This window comes from Eretmochelys imbricata, chromosome 19, assembly GCF_965152235.1.
Source record: "Eretmochelys imbricata isolate rEreImb1 chromosome 19, rEreImb1.hap1, whole genome shotgun sequence".
Taxonomy (NCBI): domain Eukaryota; kingdom Metazoa; phylum Chordata; order Testudines; family Cheloniidae; genus Eretmochelys; species Eretmochelys imbricata.
The window spans coordinates 3,628,903-3,646,228 of NC_135590.1; the positions used below are offsets into that span (position 1 = coordinate 3,628,903).

The window sequence follows — 17,326 nt, forward strand, 5'->3', positions numbered from 1 at the left end:
TGAGAAGGGGAAGTTTTAAATTAAGTGGAGGTGCTGCAATAGAATTGGCTGAAGTCTAATCTAATATGCATGGAATAATGAGCAGGAGCACACACAGCAGCTGGAATTTTGGACATGGGAAAAAATTGGGAGAGAAGCCATTCTATTAGTTTGCAGAATATGGGTCACTAGACCACTGAGTCTTGACAAGAAAACTTTGCCTCTTGAAGATTCCCAAGTCAGTTTCAGACTGTGCAGTAGATGGTATGCTAACAAAATAGGACTAGTTTCAGAGTAACAGCCATGTTAGTCTGTATTCGCAAAAAGAAAAGGAGTACTTGTGGCACCTTAGAGACTAACCAATTTATTTGAGCATGAGCTTTCGTGAGCTACAGCTCACTTCATCAGATGCATACCGTGGAAACTGCAGCAGACTTTATATATACACAGAGAATATGAAACAATACCTCCTCCCACCCCACTGTCCTGCGATACCCAAGAAAATCGCATCTACACAGATCCATCCTATAGGGTTTTAGTAAGAGGGACGCGAGATCAAAACACATCTTGGCACACTCCAATGTTTGATTTGGAGCAATACTTTGATCTCATCTGACCTCAGTCCTACCATCAAAAGGGAGTGGATAGTTATCTGCATTCAAACCGGCCTTTTTATATGATGTCTGCTATGCCCTATGCTGCTAAACTGAACGTCATTTTTAAGGGAACACTTCTATATTCCAGGATATGTCTTCAAACTCCTGCTTGCAAGGAAAGATCAAACAGAAACATATCCTGGAGGCATCAGAATAAATATGCTTAGGCTCAGTTTACAGTAAGGAGTTATCAGCTTCATTGAACACCTCCACTCTGGTTGGATGTCTGTGTACCACTAAGTGACTCACTGGCTCTTTCCGTGCTAGAGGCTGTCGGTTCAAATGTGGGGGATGCCCTAATAGTGAGGGATAAAGTCTAACGGTTGGTTTAAAGATATTATTCTCAGTTACAGCACCAAGAGTCCCTGGTGGCCCAAGTGATAATGTTTGTGTTATATAGGAAGTCAAACTAGATGATCATAATGGTCCATCCTGGCCTTAAAATCTATTAAATCTAACTAAACTCCCGCAGAGAGTTCTGATCCTGTGTAGTAAAGGATGAATTCTTCAAGTTTGGTTCTCCGAAAATCTGGGTCAGGAACAAATAAAATTGGGGTGGGACTCTGTCTAGGACATTATGCTATCTAGGCTACTTCCTCCAATTACTTTTCCCCTGAGCATATTGGTTATATTTGATTATTTTGTTACCACTGGAAGGAGATTTTGGTCCTGCAATTTCACTACATGGATTCCCTTCCCCTCCCCCTCATCTGATTCAAATCCTATTAAAGTCAACAGAAACACTCCCATTGATTATTGATTGTCTGACTCCTTTATGCTCTATCTGTTACACTGGAACTTCAAAGACTCTGTCATAAATGAAAGGACACACCAGCCACAAGTCAGCAACTTGCAAAAGTCTATTTATTGTGTTGGTGTACTACAGAGAGAGATTACCATCCTGTCATTTTTATGGTATCCTATTAAGGTGAATTATTCATTCTATTCAAAGGCATGCAGAATAGCAGCACATAACTACAGCCTCTTCTTTATGTTAATGATAAAATACAGAGTTGCAGTTCAGTGTTAACCATAGTTAACCCATGAGATATCTCAGTATTAGGGAACTTAGAGTCTTAGTCTACAGGTCACTTTTGCGTTTCATGTCAGGGACTGTCTTGTGGTTTCCCTAGATTTGTTGTTTGTACAAAATTAATTCAAACAACATTTTAGATTGAAATTCCAGTGTCCCATAACGGGTAGAAATCATGAGACAATCTGTTTTGAAATACACTTTGCCAACAGTAATGTCACATATTTCCCCACGATGATATATGTAGTCAGTGTGGGAATTTATACAAGGGGAGGTCCTGGATTGTGGAAAGGACCCTCATGGCTTCTGAGGATGGGAAGGTGGAGAAAATAACTGGGGGTCCCTACAGGACAGGGGTCCTGGCAGGTGAATTCTAGCACTAATGAGATACTGAATAAAAAGCACCCTCCTGGCCAACACTGATCTTTTGGATTGCTCTGATTTGCTGCACTTGCCTGGGAAAGACATGCAGATGGTGTGAAGCAGAAAGAGAGAAGCCAACAATAAGCACCTAACTGTCACATGTTTTGGGGTGAACACCTTGATTTTGTTTAAGGTTTAATAGCATAAGGGAGAGACATGTGACTAATCTTTCTCTGTTCTGTGGAGATCAATGAGTTAAAACAGTATTTTCTGTATATCTAGATATTTATATGGCCCCATCACCAAGTATTTATGGGTTTATCTTCACCCCCAAAGAGGCTGAGAGGTATTATTACACCCAGTTTTCTGCTGTGCCACTAAAGCACAGCAATATTAGAAATCAGATTTTTCAGAGGCGTTGAGCGCCCGCCTCTCCCATTGATTTCTGCTGCAGTTGCGGGACTCAGGCCTGACTTTTCACAAGTGGTTACTGATTTTAGGTGCCTCCATTTCTGTGTGCCCAACTTGAGGCCATCTTAGGAGCCGTATTTGAAGACTGTGCCTACACCTGCCTTGTATAAACTAGGCTCTTTTTAGGTGTCAAGCTGGGCACCCAAAATCACTCGTCCCTTTTGAAAATGTAGGTCTGGGTGCTTCTGAAAACCAGACTTTATGTGATTTGTGCAAAAGCAGCCAGGAAGTCTGGGGCAGAGTCCACAACCTCCCACACACTTTACAAAGAAGCAGTTCCCACCCGAGACATTAGGGAGCTAGGCTTTGGCTCATGAAACTTTCAAGGGACTTAGCAGCAGCCCAAAGGGGAAAACAGTAGAGGAGGTAGTTTTTCTCCTTGACAAATTGAATAATTACTGTACATCATAACCTGATGTTCATGCTGTCTCATGTCTCTCTCTGTTGCATTTCACGAACACTCACCAGAATTAGTTGGTATATGCAGAGTGGCCTATTCACGCAAGCAACACCTGTATGACTATGACTATGAAATGACTTCTCACTCCCCCTATACTCACCTTTGCATGTTTATAGATTATAATTATATATCAGCATCCATGTCATATTGTTCTGATGCCATGGAGCAGATGTGCCTCCCATATCCCCAACCAGTTCTTGTATATTCCCTGTTCTGAAGTCTCTCTCTTAATGTGGGCAAGATGATGCCACCAATGTGGCCAAGTCAGGACTCTCTTGGTTTTGCAGAGCATTGTCGTTTAGGGATTAGTTTTGCAAACTACAAACTCAGTGCTGTTTCTCCACCAGTTTCCATTTGATGTGAATGCTGAACGTTTTGGAGGGATGATGATTTGGAAAAATGGCTCCAGTTTGGGCCCATCCCTAGAGGATTTCAATATAAAAAAATTCACGTTTCCTTTTAAATTGCCAAACATCTCCCTTTTAAGGATGTTTATGTTGCGATCATTTGAGGGTTTCTCTACACTTTCCATCAGCCTCTGCTATATTCCTAAGGGAAAACTATATCTATAAAGCAGACAAAGGCCCGAACCAAGACACCTGAGCCAAAACTCCAGATCTGAACACCCTAGAACTTGGCAAGTGTGTGCGTAAAATCTGAACCCCAATTCCAGTCTGAATTTCACAATGGTCTTTGTCTCCTGAATCCAAAACATGGATCCAAACACCCCAGAACTTTGTGGGGATCCAGATCCTCATTTTGTAAACCCATCTCTGCTGTATTGTCTTCAGTAAAATCAAAGACTTCAATCCTGCCACTGGCTCTGTGCTCTTGCAGGGGGCCTGCCCAAAGTACAGCTGTTTGCAGGATCAGGGCGCAAATCCTAGCTCCAGTAACTCTCAGCTCATTTCTATTAATCCATAGTTTATTTCAGTCAAATATCAGCTACACAAACAAAACAAAAGGGGACTTCCCCTCCCTTGGATTTATAGAACTTTTCCTTCTGGCAGCCACAGAAACAGAAGAAACCAAGTGTCCCAGAGAACATGAAGGTGTTTTCTTCAAATAAAAAGAGGTTTATTAAGATAATGAGAATGACACTGTGGTGTGTTGTACATCGATTGCAGCTCTCAGAGAAACAACAGCAAGTACAAAACCCTGCAGAACTTCGATAGCCATTATCATCACAGCCTGTTGTCCATGCTACAGGCCTGTGACTCCAAAACTTCATTCCCATTTCTAATGGCAGAAAATCCAAAGACTTTCCTCTTTCAAAAAAAAAAAAATCCCAACTCAATTAGATATAAATAACTTGCACTGGACATTTTAAAACTTTCAGATTTAATTACACATAAATAAATATGTACAGATTTAGAACAGTTCAGTTCGATTTGGCCTGGTTCAAGTTCTGCTCCTTGTGCTTTATTAATTATTATTATTAATTTTAGAAACCTATGTGCTGTTATTTGTAGATTGTGGAGTTTTATTTAGTCCCAGGTGTAACTTAACCTGCTTGACCCCATTGGCTTGCATGTAACATTCCAGAAGGTTCTCGTTGATCAATTCCCATCTTGGAAAGAAGTCTGAGTGTAAGACTGTTCTCCTGACATGGTTCAGGGTTCCATAGGCCCTGGAGAAAATCTGTAGTGAGTGTCAGTTTGTTGCAAACTGTAAACAAAGTCTTAAAACCGCTTGAAAATCAAGGCAGCAACGCTGGTGATTTTCCTCTTGTCTTGGGCATAGGACGATTGTGTAGGTGGCATCATTGGAAGATTCCCTGTCTGCCTGTTGAAGGCAGGTTATACATCCAGATCTGCCTGCAATACAAAAAAATCCCACCTGACTTACTTCTGCCTCAGTTTCAAAAGCATCTTGAGTGGCTGAGGCCTTTCCTCTCTGGTGATTTTTCGGTGTTTCAGTTTGAACAGACTCCTGGGGCACTTCAGTATTTTGTTGTGGGTTAAAAAACAAAACAAAATAAAATTGCACATGACTTGGCTTCCTGCATCCACCATTAAAATAAACAAAAGCCATCAACCTGTCTTATTCTCGTGATCTCAGTGATGTCCATTAAGGTTCTTTTCTTCTTCTTTTTCTTCTTCTTCTTTCTTAAATTCTTTAAATCTTCTTGTTTATTTGTTTGCTTTAAGAGTTGCGTCTCAAGTTCAAACATCGTAGTTCGGAAAACATATTTTTTTTCTAACACCAATAAGATCAGACCTCCTATCATGAGCTGGGAAGAACTCCCCCCAGTGGGGAGGGGGAGGGAGACAGCATGTTATTTCCGATGTTTCACTTCTTTCTCTGATGCTTTAGAGTCTCCAGCTGCATGCCCATTCCCTGTGCTGTTCATGAACATTTTATCCAAACCCTTGAGGGACTCCACCAGGTAGTTCTGGAAGGCTGTGAGTGCTGCACAGATAGCTGGACCCCCGAAGCCGTGGGTTATCAGGCTGAAGTGAGTCAAGCAGCTTTGGACACCTGGCTCTAAGATGAGAGACGGGCGGCTGTTCCCAAGCGGAGAACGATCCTGGGCCATCAAGTCTGCAAACTCTTTACAAATTTGCCTACAAGAGAAAGGAAGCCATTACGTTTTTAAAGAGGCTGGAAACCTATGGTCTTAAGTTTCTGTTTGTGCTCTGTTTCTGTAATTCATTTAATCTGTTATCACTGGGGAGACTGACTGAGCCAAGAGACTCCAAGTGTTTCCCTTCCAGGACACTGGTCTGAATTCAGCCCTGAGCTGGTAGGGATTGAAGGTCATTTCCATTGGCTAGCTGTTTGCTAGCCTGGACGAGATGAGTTTAATGGGTCTCCGATTCAATTCCCTGTGCATCATTATGAAGCCCCAGTAAGAATCATGTTTGCACAGGTGTCACTGAGGGCATGATTTGAAGGCAATGGGGTTGCACAGGTATTACTTAGGGCATGATTTAGCTTGCAGAATCTTTATGATTGGTGATGATGTCCAAGAAGGAAAGAACCTGGCTTGAAGTTCAGGTCCCAGGATGAGTTTGCAGGACTGGCAGTTAAATAAAATCCTTTTACTGTAAACTAAGTGAAATGATCTGAAAGTCTCTGAGGCCCAAAAAGCAAGGAACCCCATGAAGCTATTTTTAATGAGTCACTGTTTGGAGCAGAACACCACTTGAAAACAGTTAGCTTAAAACAATCCAACAACAAAAAATAAGAGGAAAGTGTTTGGTGAAGTGATGCATTATCCCCAAAGGAGATGTCATGAAAGGCAAACATAAGCCAAATGCGTGCAGTGTCAATGAGCATGTCCTTTGAATGTTCATGTTCGTCCTTCCAATGTGAGTGAATGATGCATTTCACTGTGTTGTGTATCCGTTGGATATGAGTGTGTGCAGCCCATTACCGTGAGTGTGTCCTCCTTGGGGCAAGGACTGTCTTTCTGTGATATGTATGTACAGTGCCTAGCACAAGGGCGCCTCGATGCTGCTGGGGATGCATACTCACTTGGTAGCCAGGAGCATGTTTTTCCGGGTGTGGAGTTCGCTGGGATCGGAGTGCTGACGGCACAGGTATTCCGCTGCTGCCTTCGCTGGGAACTCTGTTTCACACACGTATCCAAAATCCCGGGCGAGGTGAACCGCTTCGCCTAGAAGAAGGACAAATTAATGAGCTGGGTCTGTACTTGTGTAACAACGAGGGAGCATTTTGTGCAGAAGTCTCCACATATCTTATTGGGATGCCTTGCTCATTTCTGTTGGGGCTGGATGCCCTTTTCCTCAGATCTCTAGCCAAGGGGAGAAAAACTCTGGACTCTCCAGGATTGGCTCTAGCATTCTGGGACTAGCTGCGTCACAGGGTGGCTAGCCCCTGTGAAGAAGTAGGTCCAGCTCTCCTGTTCAAAGACAAGTGCTCCCATTTGGCCAATTAAGAGGGCAGGGCACCACTGGGGGCTATAAAGAACCAGAGAGGATCAGAGACAGGGAGGGGAGTGAGGGATGCTCCCCTGGTAAAGGGATGGGGGGAGGGATAGCTCCGTGGTTTGAGCAATGGCCTGCTAAACCCAGGGTTGTGAGTTCAGTCCTTGAGGGGGCAATTTAGGGATCTGGGGCAAAAATTGGGGATTGGTCCTGCTTTGAGCAGGGGGTTGGACTAGATGACCTCCTGAGGTTCCTTCCAACGCTGATATTCTATGATTCTATGATCTCCCAGCAGAGAGGCTGTGGGGTTCCTGCTGGGAAGAGTGGAGCTGTTCTCTGGATGTGGAAGGGCTGGGCTGGCTGCCTTGGTACAAGGACAGGAGAGGACTGGGCTGGATAGCTGGAGCATGAGGAGGGATCCTAGGACGGTATGCTGTGCATACTGTTTTGGATTATGCTAGGGAAGTTCTAGACAAAGGTTGTGGCACTTTGTTAAAATTTACATGCATGGGACTTCTGTAATAAATGGAATGCACAAGGGCTATATTTATACTTGGGAAGATGCTTTGGAGGGAAAACTGAGGCAGACAGGCCTGTCGTGTTGCACCTGCCACAAGGGGGCCCTTCTGGAGGTGCTGCACTATGTCAAGCTCCCACCGAAGGCAATGGGAGTTTCTTGTGCCCTGCTGTGGGAGAATCATGCCCCAGGAGTCCTGATTGACAGTCACCAGCTCTAAGAACAAAATCCCTCCCTCCCTCCTTTGCTGGCTGATAAAGTAACACACCAAAGTCAATGTGGCTGAAGTTACATCTGGGTGGAATTTGGCCCATTGTGCTGTGTTCTTGCAGGAGGAAGCATAACAGAGACAACTCTGTCCCTCCCACCTCCCGCATCATCTCTCTCTTTCTCGCACCGGTATTCTCCTTCTATCTTTTCATACTGGCCCTCCTATTTCAGAATCAGAGTATGATCCCATTGTGTTAGGCAACCATGCTGCCTTACCACAAACCCAGACTATCAAAGGGGACTGACTCCTTTTGTGGGGGGGGGACACCCTAATATTGTGATTACTCAAGAACAGGGGAAGGGGGGAAGCACAGGAGGAATAGAAGGAAGATAGGTTCTTGTTTGTATCCTTCCTCACTGAACAGAAAGGCCTAAGGGGAGAGTGCTCAGCCTAGGTATCCATCATTCCATGGAACTGCCCTCTCATTGATGAAATTGATCCATCTTCAGGCATCCCCATGGAAATAATCAGAGCTGATGGCAATTGATCATGCCCAAACCCCCGGTTAGGCAGACAGAGCTAATTTGACTTGCCCCCCACTGTTCATACGTATTAGGCCATCCATCCTAATAGCATTAACCTAGTTCCCATCGCTGCCACCCCAGCTCTGAGAATTGTGCGTGAAGCCTCGTTTGGGCAGAGTGTTTGCGCTTCCCTGTCCGAAGCGTCTCAGTTTCCTTTCCCTCCTCGCTCCCTCAGCCATCACTATATCATGAAATACTAGAAGATCAGAGAGGGGGCAATTCTGTGTGTGTGGGCACATGTGCGTGTGCACAATATGCATGAAAATACAGTCACTTCTGTGGAACCGAAGCTATAACAGAGGGGTTAAAGCAAAGCACTGGAAGTTGGGACTTCTTGGCTCTGTCCTTGGTGCTTGGTGGAAGCATGTGGTAGTGGCTAAAGCTAAGTGTTTTGAAGGTGACTAGTGATTTGGGAGCCCAACTTGAGACACTGTAAAGGGGCTTGATCCGAGGGTCAGTACATGTTCTTAAAGTGCTTTGCTGAATCAGGGCCTGGTGGAGCAGGGGCTTCCTTACCTGCTGTAATGAAATAGATTGGGACACCTTCAGGCCAGTGTGGCGCAGGAGGGCACATGGCAGAGATGGCCATGAAGGAGAGTTGTCAAGTGACTTTACACAGGTAATGCCCTAATTCAGCCAACATTTCATCCCACGTGTTTCTTTCAGCGCCTGGGCAGTCTCAGTAAAGTTTTCAGGCCAGATGCCTACATTAGCCACGTTCTTTTCAAACTCTTTTCTGGAGTGTTTGAGAGTGTTTTGAAAGTTGGAACGTAACCTGGTATCTTGTGTAGAATTAAGGCCAACTTCATCCCTGGTGTAACTCCAGTGAAGCCTGAACCCAAAATGCCAGAGAGCAGACGGCCGAAAATCCCATGAAAAATTCCAAACACACATTTCTATTTCTACTGATTTGCCCATGTGGCTCTCTTAAATATTTCTAACATGTCTAGCATTGCAGTATCTAAGTGCTAAATACTGTCCTTGAGATTTGCATAGTACATTCATGGAGGACATCAGGATGGCTTCTGCTCTTCCCTTCCCCCTGGTTCTAGCATGCCATGCTTCCTCTTTATAAGATGATGAGATTGGCACTTGAGAATCAAAAGAGACAAATCTTAGACTCCAAACTGGCTGAACCTTAGCACAGGAGAAACAGCGTGTGAGTTCTACTTGAAGCAAAGCTCTGGAAGCAAGCAAACTGTCCACTAAGCACATCCCTCGAGTACAGCCTTATGTGTCTAATGTTCTTCTTTTGCTATTTTAGGTGATGATTTTTATTCCCCTGTCTCATTTACCCACAGCCACCAATTCTCCCTACATCTATAAAAAGAAAAGGAGTACTTGTGGCACCTTAGAGACTAACCAATTTATCTGAGCATAAGCTTTCGTGAGCTACAGCTCACTTCATCGGATGCATACTGTGGAAAGTGTAGAAGATCTTTTTATACACACAAAGCATGAAAAAATGGGTGTTTACCACTGCAAAAGGTTTTCTCTCCCCCCTTTTGCAGTGGTAAACTTTTGCAGTGGTAAACACCCATTTTTTCATGCTTTGTGTGTATAAAAAGATCTTCTGCACTTTCCACAGTATGCATCCAATGAAGTGAGCTGTAGCTCACGAAAGCTTATGTACAAATAAATGACATCATCCCTCCATCTATAGTTATGAACAGCTCTGCATCAATATAAAAATATAATTAATGCTCAGAAACACCCAGTAATAAATAAAAAAATGAATAAATAAAAGTACAGAGGTTGAAGAGGCAGAGGGGAGCAAACAGATTAAAATAAGACGGCAAATGTCCAAGAAAAAAGGGGCCTGGGGCATAGCAGGGCAACCTAGTTTCTGTCTGCTGAAAAATGGCAAAGCATTAGCACCTTCCCCTGGGTGAACCATCTTCCAATACCAGAACGCTGAGTTGCAAGAGGAAATCAGATCCATCAAGCACACATGGCCCCACTCTTTTATTTACTATGAGCCGTTAAGCAGTAACCAAAAAGCCAGCAGCCTCGTGAAATCAAAATGTATATTTCTTCCTTTCTTTCGTTCTTTTCGTTCTTTTCTTTGAATGGAAATCAGCCTGTCATTCAGCGCGCACCGACTGCCCTTGGTAACAACCTCCACCTAATGAAGCGGGTCATTTAATTTGCTGGCAACAATGGAGACAATTTTCTATTCAAAAACTGCAGGCAGCTGCCTCCAACACGCTGGGCGCAAATACAATGGATTCCGAAGCTGGAAGGGAGTTGGAGCTACCATTTCATTTGTCTCCTTCCTGTGTCCTTTGGTCCATAGATGCGGTAGCAACATCATCATTTCCATAGTGTGAAGGCTGTGAGGAGAACTACTAAACATGCAGCTTTAAGCAAGGGGACTTCATGTTTAAAGGGCAAGTTATATGTTGACTATGGAGGCCCTACATAGCATATTTCCCGTAGCCTCACTCAGCACCCACCATACTCACAGATCAGCCACTACAGACTGTCTCCCTCTACACACCCTAGAAGGCTGTGGTTCCCTCACTGTTCTCTTTTGGGAATTGAACCCTGCTGTCTCACACAGCAGAGCCATTGAGCCAACCTCAAGCATATTTTTAAGGAGTGTGCGGAGCACTAGTGTATCATGAATCCAGACATAGGGGCAGCTAGGATTGGAAGTGCATTTGACCTATTTCAAAGGCAAGTCAAGGGAACATGTGGAGATCTACACAAGTCTGAGTCCCAACAAACAGGTCTGTTTGGGCCAAGGACACAACATTTTCAGTAGTGCAGTAACTTTGCAATAGAAGTGAGTGCATATTTGTGAATAGGGTGGTGAATATTCGTGATAATTTCTTAATGAGTTTGCTTTGGCCGCGTTCCTGCTCCTTTTGTGTTTGCTTTCTGTGAATCTTCATGCAACTGAGTTTTACTTGTAGTAATTCACAAAAGTGAATTTTAAGCTCCAATAGTCATTTATAGCACATTTCAAACTAGTGCTGAAAATTTGATTTGAAGAGTTAAGCTCATACAATGAGGGAGCAGAAAGAATAACATTTGACTTATGTGAACCAGTCATAGCTAAGCAACACAGGTTGGGTTTCAGATTTCAGTGGTTCTAAATTCTAGATCCCGTGATGTTCTAAAGGACCCCAAAAGCATTGGTTGCCATGTGTAAGCGCTGCAACATTTGCCTTGACAGGTCTGCAGAGTCCTACCTCGTTCCGATTGTGAGTGCTTTCTCCAGACTGTGCTCTTGTTAGCCCAGCAGAAATCTGTTAGTTCAGAAGATGTGCTTGGGTCAAGATGGAGAATTACATGCAGACCCCACTTTGGCTTAATGATGGCTGCTGCATAATCTGTTCTGTTTTAGGCCTTCTGTCAAATTGCAAATGGAGGACTTAGAATGGGCAAAGGTTGGGCACCCCAGTCTGATGTTAAACCACAGAACGACTCTTACCTTCCACCAACGACGTCAGCAAAGTGACATTGGCAGCTTTACGCCTTCCTGCAGGTAGATTTAAGCCTATTTTCTCTAATCTTTCCCTTAAACACCTTCCACCATTTTTTGATTTTGCCCTGCAAGAGGGAAACAAGGAGGGAAAAGATTTTAGTTGAAAGGAAAGAAAAAGCAACACACAAATTGCTGTTGTAACTGAGTAGTTTCTTGATCTGGCATAAAATATACAATAAGCTTCACGAATCTCAATTGTAAGAACTACTGATAACAGAATATAAAGTTTGTTAAAATCAATTTCTATATTCCAAATGACACAGTAGTCCTGGATTCTTTTATAGCCCTGGAGAGAATGAAACAGATATGAGACTAAAAAGAACCTTCATCCAATCACTAGTTTTATTGTTTCAAATTCTCAACAATAGCAATCCTCTGTGATGCCTTTGTTCCAACAAACAGCAGCTCATCTAAGTTTGTGCAGGAGACTCACAGATTCATTAACAAAGAAGCATTTGGGCTGCAAACTTGTAGGAACTTGCAAGGTGATGCGCTATATTGCAAAAATACCCATGTGCCCAGAAGTGCACAGAGACCTGCTGGGCTTTAATATTGTTCCAAAAGGTGGGTCTTACTGGAGTGACAACAGCAACAGCCAACCAGTGAGCTCATTGCAGGTTTGGGGCTGCATCTCCGCAAAAGGCAATAAAATTGACTATCCCCCAAAGCAGCAGCAAAACATGTGGCCTGTTACTGGAATAATTTAATTCAACAACTCTGCAGCCTTTGCTGTTCTGAGATAAAAAGAGCCCTGGACTGGGACTTCTCTATCCGATGACAAGATATAAGAATAACCACGTGGTAGAGTTGAACAAAGCACTTGCAATGGATCCCAGAACTAGGGCACAAGCTGCAAAATTCGTACTTGGGTTCAGATATTGAACACCCCTGAAGTTTGGCAAGGTGTTTGGGATAGGGCTTTGGCTTGGCCTTTTATAGAGCTAGGGGGCAGCTGCACAATTTGGATCAGAATGTGAACTTTCCCAGATTCAGATCTCGGGGTTTGAAATTGTAACCAGACCTGTACATCATACCAAATCGGAAGGACCCGCAGATGCCATCTGAAGTCAGTGGGACAGTCTCAAGGGCATTCCCTAGACTGTAAGCTCTTTGGGGCAGGGTTTATCTTTTTGTTCTGTGTTTGACTGAGGCTCCTAGGCTCTACTGCAATGCAAATAATTAAAAATGACCGGCAAGGGTTCATCACTGGAAATAGCTCAGACACTTTGACCTGAAGGAAGCAGAGGAGAGACAAAATCAGAGGAAGATAAGTAAGGTGTGGTACTTACCTCCTTAGGACTCCCCCGAGAAGAGAGGCATTGAGACACTCTGGTGGGGAGAGCCTTCTCTGCACCTCCCCGACAGTCACTTTGTACTTAGAGGTGGAACTGAGAAGGGAGAGCCGGCCAGGCACGGAGCAGAAGACCTCGTTGGGATTTGTCACCCCTCCAATCAAACTGTCTTTGTTCATCGATAGGGCAGAGATGGTGGTGCCGTTTGCCTTCGAGGGGATGGGCACTGGAAGGAAAAGCAGCAAGAGAGAAAGAATGTCACTGGAAAGGATCTAAAGCAGAGAAAACAGAAACTTGGTGATGCTTGGGGCCACTCTGGCAGCATTCCAGGAGCTCAATGTACAGGCATTTCCGTCGTAAGAAGTAAACAGACATGACCATGGTGTTTTCCTTGGTCTTGTATGTTTCTTAATGGAGAAAGAGAAACTGCCTGAGGGGTGGGTTTGAAAACCAGGCAAAATGCAGATCTGTAACTTATCCCTCCAAATTCAGGGGTGCTAGGACCCGGGGTTCTTGTTTGGCCTCTAGGAAAGGACCAGGTGCATAATTTTGACCAGATCCCCAATCCCGCCTTCCCCTGTCTGTCTTAGGGGTGCTTAGGATCCAAGATTTTGGTTTGGCCTGTCACAGAGAAAGGGGCCATTTGCAAAACTCAGATCTGGATCCTGTCTCAAGATTTCCAGCACTGCTGATTTTTGGAGGGGTTTTGGATTTGGGATTTTCATTGGGGCCCATGGTCACACAGCACCATTAGGGAGGAACAACAGACCTGGACTCTGTTCCTAGTGCCTCCGTTATCTGAGACTCAGCAAACCCCAGGGGAGCTAAGGGAGATGTGAGTGGACATGGGAAGGCTCATATTGACTTCATCTGGCTTTGGATCAGGCACACAGCAAGCGGGAACCCCACACTTGGGTCACCCTGGTCTAAAGTTAACTGAAAAGATCAGTTCACCAAACAACCCAGAACAAACTGCCTTATACTTAATGGGGAAAATGCCAATTAAAAGCAGAAAGGCAGACGGATGATGGTGAACAGCAAGCTCACACAGAGCCCATGGCCTTACACCGAGAGTGAAACTGGCCTATTTTCCCCAGACATCACTTCACTATGAAACCTCTTTAGACACAATAAAGGTTTCTTGGTTAGAGCCATGGCAGAGGCTTGTGCCAAGTGACTTTGGGTTTTATATTTTGAAATTAATACCCAATTTAACTCTGAATCCACGGTTTTCAAAGACGCCATAGCTAACTGCAAATGCAATCACTCCAGATTGTTTAAACCCTGGCATTCTTTGTGGTTACTGAGTAATGGTCACTCCATGATGTACATTCAAACAGTACACATGCCTAATACTTAGAGCAACAAATAACAGGGTGAGATCCAGGTTTTATAAAGGAAATACACATGCCCAAAATGAAACAGCAAACCTGAAATTTAATCGGAAAGGGCAAGTATACTGAGCCCATTAAGGGGGCCTTACAATCAGCATATTGTAAATACAGCTCAACAACTTGTTAGCATGGCAATAAAAGAGCAGCACATGTTACATAAAAATGGCTAATGTTTTAGGGCTAAAAGATGAATGGAAATAAGCTATGGTCTATTAAGTTCCCTCTCAGTGTGAAACTCTGACAACGTCGGGGGACTGAAGGACAGGTTGCATGGGTTTCCCTTCGGAACTGACTAGCAAAGGGTAAAGTTCTGACAGTTGTGACACTTGGGATTGTGGCTGATGGAGAGGTTCTAAGGGAAGAACAGAGGCTAAAAGATTCAAGAACATCACCGTATGGGCTAGGAAAGCAGAGCTGCTTCCAGACAGCAGCGACGTCAGGGCTTTCTTTCACATTCCCCGGATGGTTAATATTTATCCCTTGGCACATTCCTAAAATAAAAAGCCAGAGCATGTTTTAAAAATGTCCACGTATCACTGCAAAGATGTGTCTCATTGCAGGTCCATGCATTTCTAAGTTTTTGGACTTCATTGAGACATGAATCAACATGCATCCATGCAGCCCCATGCATCCCTGGAGAGCTGTGTATGTCTTGTGGTTTCATGTGTTTTGTGCATCACAGTGTGTCCACGTGTTTCCATGCATTCATGTGTCAGTGAAGAGTTGTGCATTACTTGTAGGTTCATACTTCATCCCTGTGGATTCATGCATCAAGTGTATTCATGCTTCCGTGCACCACTGGGCACCTACGTATCTGTGTGTCTGACTACATATCCATGCAGGACGGTACAACCATGCAACACGACTCATCCACATGTCACAGCATTTGTTTTCCCCTGGTCCTGGATGAGAGAGCGAATCTTGGACTTGGTGCGGTATAATGCTGGAAGCTATTGGAAAGCTCACCTTGCAGAGCAAAAAGGTAAAATGCAGACATGTGTTTGGGAGGCATTCCATGCCGTGACAGAGTGCGGGGCAGCAAGGCCAGGCGCTACGGTCCATGGCAGCACGGTGACGGGCGGATGAACAGGACATGATGAGGCACTGACACATGGTGTGTCACTATGACAGTTTTAAAACGTGCTGACTTTTTTTTAGGAATATGCACACTGCAGAAAACCAATCCACCTAGAGAAGACTAAGCTAGTCCCTGCCACTCCCAGAGCCACAGTCCAGAACCAGTTAGGCAGCCTCTGTTACATGCAATGACTTTCTGAATGTTATAGGTGCTGTGACAAGGAGAACCCATAGCAGACAATTAATTTGAATAATGATCTGTATTTCAGTAGTGCTTAGAAACCCCAACTGAGACCAGGGCCCCATTTTGCTAGGTGCTGTACATACACAGAAGGAGAGAGTCCCGTCCCAAAGTGTTTGCACTCTAAATAGACAAGACAGACAAAAAGGTGGAAGGGGAAACAGAGGCAAAGAGAGGGGAAGTAACTTGTCCAAGGTCACAGAATAGGCCATTGCTAGTGCTGGGAATAGACTTCAAATCTCCTGACTCCAAGATCACTACCCTATCCACTAGACCAGGCTTCCTTAATCCAATCAGACAATCAAACATAACTACATGAAATATTTTTGTTTTGGTGTCGCTTTCTGTTTGCCTGGTCCGATCTCCAGCTTTTTTACCAATAAACCTGCTGCAGATGAGAGACAAAACTACCATCAGAGACTGGGAGTTTGGTTTCTTTGGCCTTTTTGGAACCAAAATTGGCTCTTGTCATGAGCAAACCAAAATGTCCCCCTGATCTGCAGAAAGCTGCTTTCCTGTTGCCTCAAGACTCAGGTGATCGGAACACCAGTCAGCCTGCAGACAAGAAGGAAGCACAAGACTCTCAGAGGTTTACCCAGTACTCAGCAGGCAACACGAAGCCCTGCCTGCACTAGCTCTGGGTTTGCTTTGTTTCCGATGCAAGCAGAATCTCACTTTCCAAACCATGTTGGTGCTTCCAGATGACTGACCATCTGGGAAGTGCTGTGTTGCACTAAGCAAAGAACATTTCTGAGATTTAGACCTGGGCCCCAGTACAGCAGGAGGAACCACTGTAGCAAGATTTAAAATTACATTATGGGGACAAGGTTTTCAAGGCAAACTAGCTGGGCTTCGGGCCATTGGATGGTTCTCCCCAGGAAGCGTTCTGCTACTCTGTGTGCTAAGCAGAGGCGGCACTGTGTTGTACGGTTTGGATACAAATCTAAATCGGAACATTCCCAGTGTTCAGGGGTGTTTGCCTCCAGCCTTAAGGCTCTGATATACAAATTAAGCAGGCTGCATTGTACTGGGCTTTCTCCTTTAAAGTCTGCTTGGTTTAGACCACCTGAGATGTCCTGTATGGGGTTTGATCCACCTTGGAACACTGCGGGTATTGCCTTCCCATCAGTAGGCTTATTCTTCCATTAGACTCCATGAGAAATAGGTGTGTATATCAAGGGAGGAATTCGCAAAAAGAAAAGGAGTACTTGTGGCACCTTAGAGACTAACAAATGTATCTATCAACTTCATGAAAAAACTTGTGCGGATACAGACAGACATCATCTTCCTCTCCAAATGCAAACAGATGGACATCAGTGGTCAAATAAATTTGTTAGTCTCTAAGGTGCCACAAGTCCTCCTTTTCTTTTTGCGAATACAGACTAACACGGCTGTTACTCTGAAACCTGTCATTATGCAAGGGAGGAATTGACCCCACTGCAGATGGATAACCCTAGAAATATAGGACCCAAATTAGGAACTTTGGTGAGCTGAGCCATCTGTCCTTGTATTATACAAAGACTGTATTTCCACCATGAATGTTACAGGGACACGCCCAAGGCTCTGCTCATCTGTGTAACAGGGTGAATATAAACCCAGCCACTGGGTGGCAAGGAAGGAGTTAAAATGCTCTTCTGGACACAGAACTCACCACAGGTGTTT

General features: G+C 44.2%; 1 protein-coding gene across 1 annotated transcript in view; it reads right to left on the bottom strand.

Moving 5' to 3' along the window:
• Positions 1 to 5,240: 5,240 nt before the first annotated feature.
• The window catches only part of TFAP2E (transcription factor AP-2 epsilon), a 44,855-nt gene continuing 32,769 nt past the window's right edge, over positions 5,241 to 17,326 (bottom strand). The window contains exons 4-7 of the mRNA XM_077837894.1: positions 12,950 to 13,178; positions 11,607 to 11,725; positions 6,443 to 6,584; positions 5,241 to 5,529 (exon numbers count right to left, since the gene is read on the bottom strand). Of these exons, the coding sequence (XP_077694020.1) occupies positions 5,241 to 5,529; positions 6,443 to 6,584; positions 11,607 to 11,725; positions 12,950 to 13,178 (779 nt within the window). The remainder of the gene's footprint in view (positions 5,530 to 6,442; positions 6,585 to 11,606; positions 11,726 to 12,949; positions 13,179 to 17,326) is intronic.